This window comes from Sprattus sprattus (genome assembly GCF_963457725.1).
Source record: "Sprattus sprattus genome assembly, chromosome: 2".
Lineage (NCBI taxonomy): Eukaryota > Metazoa > Chordata > Actinopteri > Clupeiformes > Clupeidae > Sprattus > Sprattus sprattus.
The window spans coordinates 8951628-8968108 of NC_137921.1; the positions used below are offsets into that span (position 1 = coordinate 8951628).

Consider the following 16481-nt stretch of genomic DNA (forward strand, 5'->3'; position numbering starts at 1 on the left):
GCCAGCATCATAACATATTTGAGCAATTGATTTCTACGTCTGTATACAGTAAATTACTTACTGTCGATAAACATTATAAGTATATCTGGCAATCTCTATAGATAACTGTTGATGTCAATCTAGTTACCTTTCGAGATCTTGCAATTGTAGGCACCGTTTACAGCTTCCTTGCTGGCTAGTTATCGTTAGCTGTCAATGATTAACTAGCCAGACTGCTAACATTAGTTAGCCTGCTGTCTCGCCGATTCCTACTTTCGCTATGTTGCTCAGTATTATCTATCGCTCCAACTGAAAGATCTAAGGATACGAGTCAATATCTGACTGTCACGGTCAAGATGCAAGAGTTTGAGTAATTTCTCCACTCTTTATTGGTAAGTAGCTAGCTGTCAATAGCTTACAAATCTGTTTTAAGCAAAGGTAACGTTTTGTGGAAACCTAATGAGCTTGTCTGACTCCTTATCAATATAACCAGATAGCCCCGTAAGTGGATATATGTGGTATAACCCCAGTTTGTTTTGGGACTGTGAATATTTGAGTCATTTCTTATAGCTGACCTTAATTAGCTGAGAGCTAACTAGCTAGCTAGCATGTCTGGTTGTTCACTATAGAGATACTGGGGGAAAGCGCGGTTTGGAAGGCTATCGATAACCAAGCTAGATGTTACATTAGATGTCTAGTCTTGTGAATCACATCACATTTAGAAACATTAACTTTAAATCATACAGTTATAACATCATGATTATTATATATGGAAATGTATACTTAACATCGTGCTTTAGGATATTACAAATAGACATTACAGTAACCCTGAACATGTATTGAACATGACTGACTACACCAATGCCAATTTTGAAATATTAACTTTGCAAATGATATTGCTGTACTGTGCACACCACGATAGTCCAATCTCGGGTTGCAACAGAGGCGCCCTTGCCAAGGCCGTGGAGGTTCATTCCAGGACTCTATATCTGACTCGGTATTACATAATGAGTTGAGCTTGACTGTGCACATCAAATTGATTCACTTAAGCTTAGAGAGTCAGTCTCTCTGACATACGGCCGGGTCACAGACTCAACCCACAGCTTGTGTCATCCGTTTGGGAGACGAGGGGAGTTAACCGGCATTCTTTACTCCTCATTGTTAGCTTCATTAGCTGCTGCGAGTCGGACAGTGAGGGGTAGGACCGCCAAATTGGGTCACTGATTAGAACATTTAGGAGTTTCTACGTGTTGCTGGACATTACAGTTCCTTCGTTCATATAACTCGCCCTTTTGACAGTGACTTAGTTTGAAAGCTCAACGCTACCTATCGGGTCGCTATGGCTGTTTAAACTGATAGTCTAAGCTAGACTTCTCACCGGTTAGTAGGCAGTCTGACCCGGGAATGTAGGCGAACGGTCACGGCAAGTGAAGTGCGTGGAGGCCAGATAAAATAACCCTTTTCCCTTTAGGAGTGTCCCTGAACAACAAGGTAAGCTTTTTTCTCAGTTAGCCTATGGTTAATTATACCAGATGGCAATTAAATCTCGCATGCTTCGTGTTTAGTCAAGTGAATTATCTTAGCTGAGGATGGCTAGCGTAGCCCGTTTCTGAACAATGTCATGCTGAGTGGACACTGGAAGCGGCATAATAGCCGGTCTTTTTAGCTAGACATTGAAATGCTTTTAACCTATCGGTGTCCTTCACGAACCTTACGACAAAAATACTTGCTTATACAAACAAGTGCTGATTCATTCATTTCATGATTGTCACATTTGATGTTTTTCTCTTCTGAAATATATTTAACGTAGTCTCAGAGCTAACTTTCATGATGAATGCCGGTTAACGCAGTAGATACGGGGCCTATTTTGGGTCAAAATCAAGAATTGCATACCGGCAATTTCTTTGATATTACCAGCACAGTTTGAAGTGAATTTGGTGCGCTAAACCTTGCCTTTTGGGAGCCTTTATCTTGCACTCTACCCCAATAATATTCGCCATTCTGCGCTTTTTTAGTTGTGGGGGTTGTCTAATGAGCCAGGGTTTTCAGGAGGGATGTTGGAGTGTCCCCGTCGCCCCCCATATTATATCGAGACATAACCGAATAGCTGAATGCACAAATGACTACCAAACTTCCCTGTCCTGGTGGAGATACCTTACAACAGTGTTGAAGTCAGTGATTTTAATTGGTTTTTAAGCACATGGACTGACTCCAGCCGACTTAGGAAAAAGCTCTGCTCTGTTTGCACAATGAGGCAATTTTGTAGTGGAATTCTGATGAAAGGCGTTTGTTGGCTGGATTCCTATCGCCTAGCCCTACCTGAGAAGATGATTGGCTGTCTGGTCTTCAGTGAGCTGGCAGATTTGAGTGTTGCGACATATGGTAGAAAGATTGAGACCATGACTACACATCGGGCGAGGAATAAGATCTTTAACAAGCCGGTTATCATATCTCCTCTGACCATAGAGGCAAAGTGGGTTAGAGAGAGAGAGAGAGAGAGAGATATTCCTCTCGATCTTTCTACACACACACACAAGCACTATATTTGTCCCACCCTGATCTCTGACAATCACCTGCGCTCTCTCTCTCCCTCACACACACACACACATACAGAGGCGCACGCACACATACACACACACACTCACTCACTCACACTGAAAGTGACCTCTCTCATGCAGTTGGTCTTATCTTGTCTGTACACATTTTGGCAGGTCCTCACCTGTCATCACCCACTAAAATCACCCTTCTTTCTCCGCGATGCTCCAGTACATTGCTAAGCAACGTTTTATACTTCAGTGGTAGCGCTGTACTTTTGATTGGGTTATTTTTAATGCTGGTGTGGGGATGTAGACACCGGACACCAGACCTGGCGCAGTTAAGTTCTGTTCGTCAGGCTCGCAGGTGGGGGAAGGTGTGTGTGTGTGTGTGTGTGTGTGTGTGTGTGTGTGTGTGTGTGTGTGTGTGTGTGTGTGTGTGTGTGTGTGTGTGTGTGTGTGTGTGTGTGTGTGTGTGTGGAGGGTAGGGGGACCTGACAGACCTTGATCAGTGCAGTAAAGGCTTAAGCATATGCCCATCTGTACAGCACAGCCAGGTCAGTAATCTGCTCTTGTTACTCCTAGCATTATTAAACACAGACAAAGACTCGCCAGGTACAATGTATCCAATTGTTTACCATCCGCTATTGTTGTATTGTAGTTTTGTTCTGTCCCTGCTGAAATTGATCAATCGTATCGCGTAAAACTGTCACACTCTACTCTAAAAGATGGAGAGACTAGACAGTCTGCAATTGTTTCTTCTATCTGTGGAACTTTCACCTTTTAACCTAACAGTTCTTCTCCATCTTCATTACGCTATGTCATGAGGTTAACTAAAAACAGCTCGGCTGCATAGATATCAGCTCTTAAGATATCATTTTATCTATAGGTTTAAATGCAGGACTTTCCTGAACATCTTACGAACTATAATGTTAGCACAAGTCCAAATCCTACCTCATTCATAGGACATAATGTAGACCATCATTTGGTGATCAATACCAATCAATAAGCAAGAATGTGACCTTTTTCTTAGCATGGTCACCTAATAGCCAGGGAAGCCCAGGACGGTCCCTCTCTGGCTTATCTGAGGCATGGTGCTGGCTCGTCGAGCTGAGCGAGAGAGCCTCAGGCTTATTTCAGAACAAACATCATCAACACGTGTAACAGACCAGATGCCTCAAATGTTTTTCCTCCTCCGGGAGCCGACCAGGAACCTGCAGGGTAATAGTGTCCCACCGGGGCCACCTCCACCTTCCCACTTTAGGTGCCATTACAACCAAGCCACAACGTGCCAACAATGGGCCTGGATCTAGAACAGGTCCCAACAGTAGGCCTCTGGTCTGACCTGTGGCCTTTGTGTACATATTCTTCAGCTGGTTTTTGGGTGACACAGCGCTTTCGGCAGGTCTCATGACACGGCATATGGTTGTTTTTCCTCCAAAAGAGCCCCTGCAGGCTTTTTCGATGATTTTAATAATGTAAAGGTCGAAGTTGTGGGATGGGCTTCAACAGACTTCTGTTTGTTTTGTTTTTGTGCTAGTTTAGTAACTGTGGAAATTCTGTGCTAAAACAACAATCGTAACAACTAGCTATGGCTAATAGTATCAGAAAGGCATGATGGATATCTAGTATAATTCTATGGACATACAGTACCAGTCAAAAGTTTGGACACGCCTTTATTTTTTTCTACATTGTAGATTAATACTGAAGGCATTTCATTTATGAAAGAACACGTATGGAATTATGTACTAAACAAGAAAAGTGTTATCTACCATGTAGAAAATAATAAAAGTAAAGAAATAACATAAAAAATGTAAAGGTGTGTCCAAACTTTTGACTGGTACTGTAGGTGACAGGTTTTTGCTCTGGTGACCCAGCATGTCATCTGTGGGCTGGGCTGGGCTGAGAGGCTGTGTGTATTGTGACTGTTGAATGTTTATCTTCATATCTTCAAATCTCCCATTTTTGGGTATCCCCAGAAACTAGGCCAGAGCTGTTTATTTAGCCTTTCAAGCAATCTGTCACTGTGGGAACAATGGCTGCCGCGGTAATTGGGAAGGTGGTGTGGTGTGGTGTGGTGTGGTGTGGTGTGGTGTGGTGTGGTGTGGTGTGGTGTGGTGTGGTGGTACAACAGGCTTTGTTCTCAGCTGTTGTTCAATTCAAGATCAGTGCACTTTCACTCATTTTGAAACTGGAAGAGGCTCACCATGCTAAATGAGTGTGTCTTTGTTTGTATGTACTCTACCATAAATTTAAAACAAAGCCCCTGCACTGCATGTAGATCAACTGATCCCTCAACATCACAACAACAACAACAACATCAGTATCCATGTTTAAACACTGTGATCCAGATTAGTGTTAATATCTTTGCCCGTGTTGTTGTTTGGGAGCAGCACAGACAGCCACACACTAGTCGCCATGTTTGGTGTGGGACTGCCTGCGCTGCCGGATCACTAGGATCCCAGGTTTGGTTTACCACAACTGCACTCCCAAGAAAGACTTTTTAAAAGTACCATGATTTATTCTGCACCATGATGCAGATAAACAGTCTCCTAGGGTATAAAGGCTGTGTAGATTCCCCCCCCACCCCCCCCCCCCCCCCACTAAACCAGCCTAATCTGCTAGTGATCAGCTGCTAGAGTAGGGAGCTGAATCATCTGGGGCATCTGGGGTATCTGGGTGAGCGGCCCTGACATGAAGAACCACATTCCTCCCCCCCCCAGAAAAGTTCACATTTCGGTTCACACCCCTCCGTGTCCCGTTGACGGTGCAGTCCGTTTGAGAGGAGACCCTGAAGCAGCGTTCTGACCTGGAACTCTCTGAACCTGAGAGTGTGACATACACCCCCCCCCCCCCCCCCCCCCCCCTCCTCTGACATTCCAGACATACAGCTCACTCACACACATGTGCTGTGACTCACCCCCACAAGTGTTCATTAAGGGCCCTTTTGGGCCTCTCTGTGTCACTTCCACCTTCTGTTCTGCTCAACATGTGTGCCATTGTTTTTGCTCGGCTCTTGTTTGTTGTCCCTCCTGTAGGTCGAGCATTCTTTTGTTTATTAGTTATTTCTTCTCCAGCCCAGTTTTGTCAGCCCCAATGGTCATTGACTACATGAACATTGTTGATCTTTCTAATTGTGTGTGTGTGTGTGTGTGTGTGTGTGTGTGTGTGTGTGTGTGTGTGTGTGTGTGTGTGTGTGTGTGTGTGTGTGTGTGTGTGTGTGTGTGTGTGTGTGTGTGTGTGTGTGTGTGTGTGTGTGTGTGTGTGTGTGTGTGTGTGTGTGAATACAATGAGTATTTTCATACACACACGCTAATCTTCATGTGAACGTCTGACTTGGTGTATATCGCTATGTAGTTAACGTGTGTGTGTGTGTGTGTGCGTGCATATTCTTTTGTTTATTAGTTATTTCTTACCCTCCAGAGGAGAAATCGGCCACATATTGAACTCTGGTTTTGGCTCTCCGTGGCGATAGATGTATTGTTTCTGTGGGTATAGACACAGAACCTACAGGACTAGTGCCCTCATCATTCTGTCTCTCCCTTATCATTGACCACACGAACATTGTTGATCTATCTAATGCTGTGTGTGTGTGTGTTTTTTTCTGTCCATAGTGCAATGTCTCTGGTTTTCACACGACCCAACAGCAACGCTATTGGCAAGAAGGACAAGAGATTAATGGCGGAGGTGAACGCGTCCCCACTCAAGCACTTTGTCACGGCTAAGAAGAAGATCAACGGAATCTTCGAACAGCTGGGGGCGTACATCAAAGAGAGCTCCGCCTTCTTGGAAGGTGGGTGGAGCCACAGTGGACACATTAGGCCCTAATTTCATTGAAGGGCAACTGGCACCGATCAAAGTCTGCCGCCGTGCTTGAAAATGTTTTGAAAAAAATGACAAAATCATTTAGGCTAGCTAATTTAATAACTTGAGCAAGGGCAAAACATGGGTGGGTCAGTGCAGAGCTTGGTTTGTTGCCTTCCTCTTTGGTCATCAATGACATTAGGGCCGATGGTCACTAGTGTATGGTCAGTGGTTTAGACTGTAGGGCACTGTAGGGAATTTGGTGTTTTGGTGTGGAATTTTCCCCTCTTGTGTAGTTCTGGACTTCTCATTTCTTCTTCTCGCTTGTCATTAGTATCCCTTATTCACATGTAGCGTAGCTCATTCGTGGTCCCTCTTTCACATCATCACTCCGTCAAGTGATCTGTCTCGTGGCCTCAGCATCATTTATTCCTCTTTTCCTCCATTCTACATTCTCTTACTCTGTTGCTTTCTTCTCTTCTGGTCTTCTTCCTCTTTCCTCTTCCTCTCCTTCCCCCCCGTCCCCCCCTCTCGTTAATGCGAGGCACATGCAGCTCATCCCCTAAGTGCATGGCTGTCATGTGGATTGGGTTGAGTCCAGAGCTGCTGTCTGCTGGCTGTGTGCTCGGTGAATGCGTCAGTAAGGAGTCTTGAGTTAAAACTAGTGCACTTACTACCTAAAAGCCCTGCAAAAACCTCACAAACGCATCCAACAACCCAGTTGGCATTGTCGAAAGCTTGCTAGCATGCTAACTGGTGTCTTGCGGCGATATATCTGGCAAAGCTGTGAAAGCTTTCTTACATTTTCTTTGGAACTACATAGTGTGTATTCTGCATGGCTAGTGGGAATGACAGGTGTGTTTATCTGGCGTTCACAAGGCGATACGCCATCGAGAGGAATTTGAAGATGATTCCAAAACAAGTTGCCAATAAAAACATACCTCAAAAAGTGGCCAGTCGTTGCCTAGTGTTGGTTTCGGTCTCCCTGGGCCATGGGTAGGCCTTCAGCAGGCTGTTGCAGGTCTGAAATTACCATCATGTGAGGCTGCTAGCACGTGAGACTTTAGCTTTAGCAGTGGGCGAGCAGCTGCTGTGCCTGTGAGCATGAAGTGCACGTGGAGCAGCCACACTGACCTTGAGTCCATTAGCCGCCCTGAAGTGCGTTAGGTTTTTAAAGTCTGTGTGTTAGTCTCATAGGTTTATAGAGTCAAGAAGCAAAGTGGTTTTTGGAGAGTGTTAACTCTATAACTATAGGGAAAGGAAAGAGAAAAGTAGGAAAAAACAAACATTACTTGTATTTATTTAACACTGTGCCCTTGCAAACATTGTCATTTATTTGTGTGTGTGTGTGTGTGCCCACTTGTGTGTGTGTGAAACAGAGACGTATAAAAATGGGGAGCTGGACCCGGTCACCACTGAGGAGCAGGTGGCAGAGGTGCGGGGTTACCTGTCTAAGGTGGCGGGCATCGGGGAGGTGCTGGCCCGCAGACACATGAAGGTCACCTTCTTCGGCAGGTAGGCACACCACACCACCTCACCTGTGCTTCCCAGAGAGACTCTCTGATGGGAGAGGAAGCCCTGCTCACTGGCTGACAGTGACTGGCAGTGGTTAAGAGATGAAGGCTAACTGGCAATATAGCTGAACAGCTGGCTGTCATTGTAACCTTACACGTGTGTGTGTGTGTGTGTGTGTGTGTGTGTGTGTGTGTGTGTGTGTGTGTGTGTGTGTGTGTTGCAGGACGAGTAACGGTAAGAGTTCAGTGATCAACGCCATGCTGTGGGATAAGGTGCTCCCCTCTGGCATCGGTCACACCACCAACTGCTTCCTGCGGGTGGAGGGCACAGACGGCAACGAGTCCTTCCTGCTCACAGAGGGCTCAGAGGAGAAGAAGAGCATCAAGGTGGGGAGAGAACACACACAGACACACACACACACACACAGATACAAAACACACACAGACAAAACACACACAGACAAAACACACACAGACACACACACACAGATACAAAACACACACACAGACAAAACACACACAGACACAGACACACACACATACAGATACAAAACACACACAGACAAAACACACACACACACACAAACACAGACAAAACACACACACACAGACAAAACACAGACACAGACACACACACACAGATACAAAACACACACAAACATACAAAGCGCACACACACACATACAAAACACACAGATAATCATGCAACAAGGCCCTCTCTCCTCCCATCTTTGAAAACAGCATAACACAACTTTCACTTCGCTCAATATCTGACCGGCCTCGTCTAGGTCCGGTGTAGTGTAGTTTCAAACATGACGTGGTAAACATCTACCCCAAGGTTAACAGGTCTTGAAAGGTGAGGCATAGTACACTTTCCGCCATTTGTCGGGGAACTGGCCTTCAGTGAGGTGTCTGCGTCTCAGATTTAGAGAGGATTTGGCATGTTGCGCCAGATCAGAGCCTAGTCTGTGGCAGCCTAATCCCAAAACGGGTTAGCCACAGGCTGCCCAGCCTAAGAGGCCCAAGTATAGCCCAAATTAACGGGATTAAGGCTGCAGGGGTGCGACCTTATCCCCCATTATCAGTTTTGGGGCGGCGGTGGAGAGTAGCTATCTACCCTTTAAAATGTTGCAGTCTCTGGATGGATGCAAGCCTTCTGGTCATACCTCTAGACCTTTACCATCTGATGTGCTGTTGGCCTCTTGGAAGACTCTGAAGAATGTGAGAACACGGTGACTAAGGGAAATCAAAACCAGAGCGTGCACGCAGTTTCTATGTGAAGAGTAAGTAAAACTCTCTGCTCTATTGGTCAGCTGCAGCAGGTTGACCAATCGGTTCTAGGCTCTATTGGTCAGCTGCAGCAGGTTGACCAATCGGTTCTAGGCTCTATTGGTCAGCTGCAGCAGGTTGACCATATAGTGTTGACCTCCAGTGTTGATTACACTTGATTACACTGAAGGGTAGAAAGTGAGAAGCCCTTTAGAGGGGGGTAAGTGAGGGTTAGGTTTCGCAGAGACACTCTTTTATCTGTGATGCACATATTCACCCTGCCCGTCTAGACACACACACTCACACACACACACACACGAACACACACACACACACACACACACACACACGAACACACACGGGACCAGCTCCCTGTCTTGTGGTTACTGGGTTTCTGCAAGCCTATAAATAGTCAACTGTGAACATGGCTACCAAGCCATCAGCTGTAGCTCTGTGAGTGTGAGTATGGTGTGTGTACGTGCGTGTGTGTGTGTTCCACACATTCAGTCATCTGCACAATCTCCAGAATGGGATTGTGTGTCTTCAGTGTGAAAAGTGTGGACGTGCTTCCCTGCATGAACCATTTTCTCTGCTGCAGGAAACTGCAAACATGTAGCAGAATAAGTGTCTGATTGCATTAATGTCTTGTTAATTATTCACTCTAATCAAAGTGTACAGGGAAGGTGTGCATCACCTTTGTCGTGGGATGGGCTGGTTCTTCACCAACACCTATACCTACCTAAATTATTTATAATAATTTATTTATTTATTTATTTATTTATTTATTATGTTTGGCAACATTCAACATTTTAGAATGAACCGGTAGCCAGCATGTTTGCGAGTGAACATCACACTTTCGCTGAATTCACAGATTTGAGAAACATGAATGAATTGTTTAACTGCCGCTCTCTGAAGCTGAGTGTGTGAGGTGATGAATGACTCATCCAAGTAAATTACCTTTAGAGGTGCGGACACGTCCATAAATGCTGCAGTTCCGTGCATAAATGCTGCAGTTCCGTGCATAAATGCTGCAGTTCCGTGCATTAATGCTGCAGTTCCGTGCAATATTGCTGCAGTTCCGTGCATTAATGCTGCAGTTCCTTGTGTCATGACGAGATTCTCTTTCATGTGAAAGGTTGAGCATGGTCATCAAAGTGACCTCACAGACTCACAGGATGCCTGAGTGTGTGTTTAAGGGGGGTATGAGGTCCCAGGGGTCCGGTGAGTGACGCATGCTGACACAGATTCCATGTGTGTCCAAAGTTAGAACGTCCTCAAAGTGTCAAGCACCACTCTCAGGGTTATCAGTGTTCTAGCATTCCAGAGCTCAAGGAGGCCTGCCTTCTTTAGTGCCCCTACAAACACACACACACACACACACACACACACACATATGCACACACACACACACATATATGACATACACATGCACACACACATATATATGACATACACACACACACACACACACACACACACACATGTATATCCACACACAGTCTTTCTTTCCTGCGCTCTCTCTGTCTCCTCAAGTCAAGTCAAGTCAAGTCAAGTCAAGTCTTTTATTGTCAGGTACACAGAACAACAGAGTTGGACTGGGCACTGAAATTCTTAGGACAGGACACCATACCACACTACCATAACATGACAAGACATAACATATAACATATAAACATATAAGTACTCCAACATGATATAACATAACTTAACAATAAGTACTGAATATTAGATAAAAAATATGAAAGACATAGTAGTGACCTACTAGATAAACAATAAATATACAATATAGATACACATACTAAACATAAATACACATACTAAACAGATACTAAACAGATAAACATACCTACATGATATTTTTAGCTATACTGAACATATTTAAACATAATAACCTGGACACAGAGACAAAGACACTTCAAGTGTGTGGGTGGTGCAATATTGCAAATGTAGTGCAAACAGCAGTGAAGGAGTAAAGTGGCGAGTGTAAAGTGATGAGAGTGCATTATTGTTCATTATTGTTCATTAAGGAGTCTGATGGCCTTAGGGTAGAAACTGTTCTCCAGTCTGCGGGTGCGAGACCGGATACTTCGGAACCTTCTACCAGAAGGCAACAGGGTGAACAGTCTGAAGGATGGGTGGTGACAGTCTTTTAGGATCCTGCCAGCTCTTCTGAGGCATCTTGTGAGGTAGATGTCCTGAAGGGAAGGGAGTTTCCTGCCGATGATAGACTCAGCGGATCTGACCACACTGCGTAGGGCCTTACGGTCCATGGCTGTGCAGCTCCCAAACCACACTGAGATCCTACCAGTCAAGATGCTTTCTATAGTGCATCTATAGAAGTTGGTGAGGATGTCTGGGTTCATGCCAAACTTCCTGAGTCGCCTCAGGAAGAAGAGGCGTTTCCGGGCAGCTTTGACCACCTTGTCTGTGTGGGCAGACCAGGTGAGATCATTGCTGATGTTGACCCCTAGGAACTTGAAGCAGCTGACCTTTTCCACTTCAGATCCGTTGATGTGAAGGGGTGTATGCTCCACCCCCTGCCGTCTCCTAAAGTCCACTATCATCTCCTTAGTTTTACTGATGTTGAGAGAGAGTGAGTTTTACTCCTGTGAGTTTTACTCCAGTCTTTGCCTGTTCACATCTGCGTCTCACTGGTATTGACTCTCATATCACTCCCCCCCCCCCCCTTCTCTCTCTCTCTCTCACACACACACACACACACACACAAACATCCTCTCGTTAGGCCCATAGGGACCTGGGAGCTCCCTGAGGCGTCTCCTCTGCAGCTCATGAGAAGCCCAGATGCTTCATTTCCTGCCCTTTACACACACACACACACACACACACACACACACGCACACAAGCCTATGCGTGCTCTCTTCCTCTCACACACACACTCCCCAACACACTCTCTTCCCCTCACACACACACACACCCACACACACTTCCTCTGGACACCCAGGTCCCCTGTGTCCCTCTCCATGCGTCCCTGTGATCTCATCAGCTCCACTGCACATCTGTCAATAAGAACACAAACACTTAGAAACAACAACAGTTACAGTTATAGAAGCATTTACTCAGCTCTGCTTGAGCACCAGAGGTAGCTTAGTGTACTGAAAGAGATGAGGATGTATGAAGGTGCAGTTTTCGTATGGTGAGGCCATTCATCACACACATAGGGGCGACAGTGGTACAAGAGGTAGAAAGTTGTTTAGTAATCAGAAGGTTGCTAGTTTGATTCCCTGTCGAAGCGTCCTTGAGTAAGACACTGAACAACGAATTGCTCCTGATGTGCAGTGTTTCATCAGTGTAAATGTGAAAATGTGTATACATCCTTGTAAGTAGATTTGGATAAAAGCGTCTGCTAAATGTCTCTGATGGGTTCTCATTGTGCCTTTAATAAAGTGTGCTTTTGCTGCAGAATAAGGCAGGCTGCGGGAGACTGGACTTAAGCCCTTTCCACACTTACCCAGGTCAATTTGAGAACGCATAATTTTGTCTCAGTTTAGCCCTTCCATCCACACTTAAACAGCGTTTTACGCCTCCGAAAAAGACACTTTTGGAAACACTATCTGTGGTAGCCATACGTTGGGAAAAGGCTGGTTTGCGTTGTAATGTGGACAGGGATAACCGATAGTTTCAGAAGAGATGATGTATGGTTGCCATGACACTGACAAACACTTCTACGTCCACAAAACGCTGAAACGACATAGAACACAAAAACGATTGTGTGGATGGAAAACGTTTTCACATTAAGTGTGCGTTTCCAGACTCACCCGTCTTGGTCTGGACGCAGTGCTGGTAATGTGTTCAGGAAGAAGTCCAGCGTGATTTCTTCTGTCAGACCACAACAGATCCGCACTGAACCCGTCCCAGTCTCCACAGCTGTGTGTGTGTGTGTGTGTGTGTGTGTGTGTGTGTGTGTGTGTGCTCCTGAGCCTCCAGTGTGTCTGCTGATCTGCCGACTTCCTCTCCACAATGACTTGCTGAAAGACCAGCTCCTCACAGGAAGAGCATTTTGTGGGCAGGAAATTAGCTTCTTAAAGTTATTAATTTACACACACTCACGTACACGCACGCACTCTCACACACACACACACACACGCGCCACACGTCCCTGCACATTTTCTAAGGGTCGCTGGAAGGTCCTTCTGTTGCTGATGTTAAAGTGCCTCCTTACTGTAAGAGGACTCCTCTTTACAGGCCTGCTTTGCATCCTTGCGTTCTCTGTTAAACTAACAGATGAGCCTTTCATGCTGCAGGCTGATAACTTCTAAACTGTGTGTGTGTGTGTGTGTGTGTGTGTATATAGACGGTGAACCAGCTGGCCCATGCTCTTCATCAGGACGAGGATCTGGATGCTGGCAGTCTGGTGTGTGTGATGTGGCCGAAAGGCAAGTGTGCGCTGCTAAGAGATGACCTGGTGCTGGTCGACAGGTGAGGCCATACATCACACACACACACGTACACACACTCACCAGCAAACAGGCACGCATGCAAGCACACGCTCTAGCAGACTGGCAAGCATACACACACACTAACACACACACTAACACACACACACACGCAAACACACTCACCAGCAAACAGGCACGCATGCAAACACACGCACTAGCAGAATGGCAAGCATACACACACACACACACATTTGAACTAATAAGCAAACATACAGACGCACAACCAAATGTGTGTGTGTGTGTGTGTGTGTTGTTATTCGCTGGATCAGATCTCTTCATCTCCCTGTTTCCACAGCCCTGGTATTGACGTCACCACTGAGCTGGATAGCTGGATAGACAAGTTCTGCCTGGATGCTGATGTCTTTGTGCTGGTGGCCAACTCCGAGTCCACCCTCATGCAGACCGTAAGATCTCATAGTTAAAAACATGCCTTTGGAACTGATAAACTGACTGTAAACATGTGCATGAGTTGGTTAGTTCTTTTAGTTCAAATTGGTCATTAAAAACGTTCTGCCTCCTTGAAGTATGTGAAGATCTACTACTACTTAATGGCTCTCATTAGTTCTCCAGTAAGGCTCACTGACATCCTGTAGTGATATTTGAACTCCGACCTTTGTTTGAATGGTGTTGGATCTAAGATTTCTGTAACACTGTAACATCTCTAGTTGGATGTATTGACAGTCCGCACAAATAACCATTGACTTTAATTAACATCATATTTCACATAGTTTTTGTAAGTGTAGAAACTTTATTCACACGTGTGTTGTATTGTGGATAGTGCTTATCTTGTGCCATTCGAAATGGTGGAGATTTATCAGAAAAACATCAAGTTATAGGATGTGCTTCAACCGTGGCCACCCTGAGGGCTTTCATGTGGTGTGGATGCGTGTCAGGCCCACATCTACCCTGTATTCAGCCACTGTGTTGGGTGGATGTGTGTCAGGTCAAGCCCACATACTCCCTGTGATCAGCTGCTGTGTTGGGTGGATGCAGAGGAATAGACACAGAACCCTAAGGGGTTTCATATGGTGTCAGGCCCGCATCCACCCTATGATCAGATGCTGTGTTGGGTGGATGTGTGTCAGGTCAGGTCCATATCCTCCCTGTGATCAGCTGCTGTGTTGGGTGGATGCAAAGGAACAGACACAGACAGGTGACTGTAATTTCCGTTTTTTTTTCTGTCTGTGTGTGTCTGTAGGAGAAGTCATTCTTCCACAAGGTGAACGAGCGCCTGTCTTGCCCCAACATCTTCATCCTCAACAACCGCTGGGACGCCTCCGCCTCCGAACCAGAGTACATGGAGGAGGTGAGGGTCAGCACACACATACACACACACACACTCACACACAGAGTCATAATCATAGGTGGTAGAAGACCTGCGTAGCAGTGTTGAGGTGGAACCCCACTGAAAGGAAGCTTCCCTTAAAGAAGCATGTCTACTTCTGATGCAGACTTCCAAGAATCTAATGGGGCTTTTAATGTTGGATAATCCCATCAAGTCTGACGAGTTGAGAAAGTGTGTGTGAGTGTTTAGCGGTTTGTACCTTTTCTGAGTGTTGCGTGTCTGGGCAAACCTTCATGTCTCTGAGTTTATTTATGTATAGGCTAAGTCCTCCTTGCACATGGCTGGCAGGAAGGTTTTGGCATGCTAGGGTTGTGTGTCTATATGCCTTTCCTTAATGTTGAAGTGTCAGGGGGAACCTCCTTTATGTGTCTAAGTTTAGTTAAGTGGACGCCAACGCTGGCTAGGACTTGGCTGGCTGGAAGGCATTCACATGCTGAGCCTGTGTGTGTGTGTGTGCTTGTTGTGCAGCCCTGATGGTAACTCTGCAAAGATGTTGGTGTTGTGAGTACTGCAGATTAGTGTGTATGTGGTGTGTGTTGGGGGGTTAGATGAAGGCTGATGAGCTTAAAGCACAGAGCTGAGGTTTGCTCACTAAGAATACAGGCTCTTAAAGAAGGCCTTATTTCCATGGGTCTAAAAATACTCTATTCCATGACTACATGCATGCATAGAGTATCTACATGCCGTGTGTGTGTGAGAGAATGTTTGTGTAGGATGTCAGCAGGGAAAGTTTTTTTTTTTTTTAATACACATACAAAATGATGTTCACAGACACATGTGAATTTTTAAACCATCCCTCCAGGGTTTTGCAATCTTGAGTTTTCACAAAGTCACGCAAATTCAAGGATTTCCCACAGTTACAATTACCGGTTGCAGTTTTTCTTACCGCAATATTTCTGGGCTGAAAACTCAATTATATTTCCTGCAGCAAATTCAGTCACTTTTGCCCCGTAACAATTCTGTGATCCTGGAGGGACTGTTTAAGAGTGTGTGTGTGTGTGTGTGTGTGTCCACCCCACACACACAGACAAGAAGCAAAACTGCTTGCCTTGGATTGCCTGCGTTAAAAGTAGTTTTGAATAAAATCTTCACTGTTTGACTGCGTAGATCAATGAGGATCAACAAGCTTGTGTTGTGTTCCGTTACTATTTCAGGATGTTCGCTTCCCTTAAGCGCTCACGTTTTATCTGACTAAGGGACCGCTAATTTGACTATTAACCCTCCGTCAGAGGAAAGCGAAAGTGATGACAGAATGTGTTGTGCCTGAGCTATGTGAGGTAGTGTTAAAGGTCTTAGTCTGAGCCAGCGGATTAGTGTGGGTAGGATGTGTTTAGCTCATTGAGTCAACTAAGGTCATTGACATTAAGGGCACAGTGATTGTGTTCATGAATAACGTGTGTGTGTGTGTGTGTGTATGTAAATTGACTTCACTGATCTTCATGTGAACTGCTGACTTGGGTGTATAGCTCTATGTTAATACCGTGTGTGTGTGTGTGTGTGTGTGTGTGTGTGTGTGTGTGTGTGAGTGTGTGTATTCACACACACACGCTGATCTTCATGTGAACGTCTGACTTGGTGT

At 45.4% G+C, this 16481-nt stretch overlaps 1 protein-coding gene across 2 annotated transcripts in view; it reads left to right on the plus strand.

Annotated features, from left to right (window-relative positions):
• The window catches only part of mfn2 (mitofusin 2), a 25532-nt gene continuing 9051 nt past the window's right edge, over positions 1–16481 (plus strand). The window contains exons 1-7 of one of the 2 annotated variants that reach the window (XM_080832377.1): positions 1–371; positions 6128–6306; positions 7697–7832; positions 8056–8218; positions 13413–13537; positions 13853–13961; positions 14756–14863. In XM_080832377.1, the coding sequence (XP_080688503.1) occupies positions 6132–6306; positions 7697–7832; positions 8056–8218; positions 13413–13537; positions 13853–13961; positions 14756–14863 (816 nt within the window). In that variant the 5' untranslated portion in view covers positions 1–371; positions 6128–6131. Of the gene's footprint in view, positions 372–1042; positions 1471–6127; positions 6307–7696; positions 7833–8055; positions 8219–13412; positions 13538–13852; positions 13962–14755; positions 14864–16481 lie in introns of those variants that run through there. The other variant, XM_080832376.1, reaches the window with a different exon arrangement.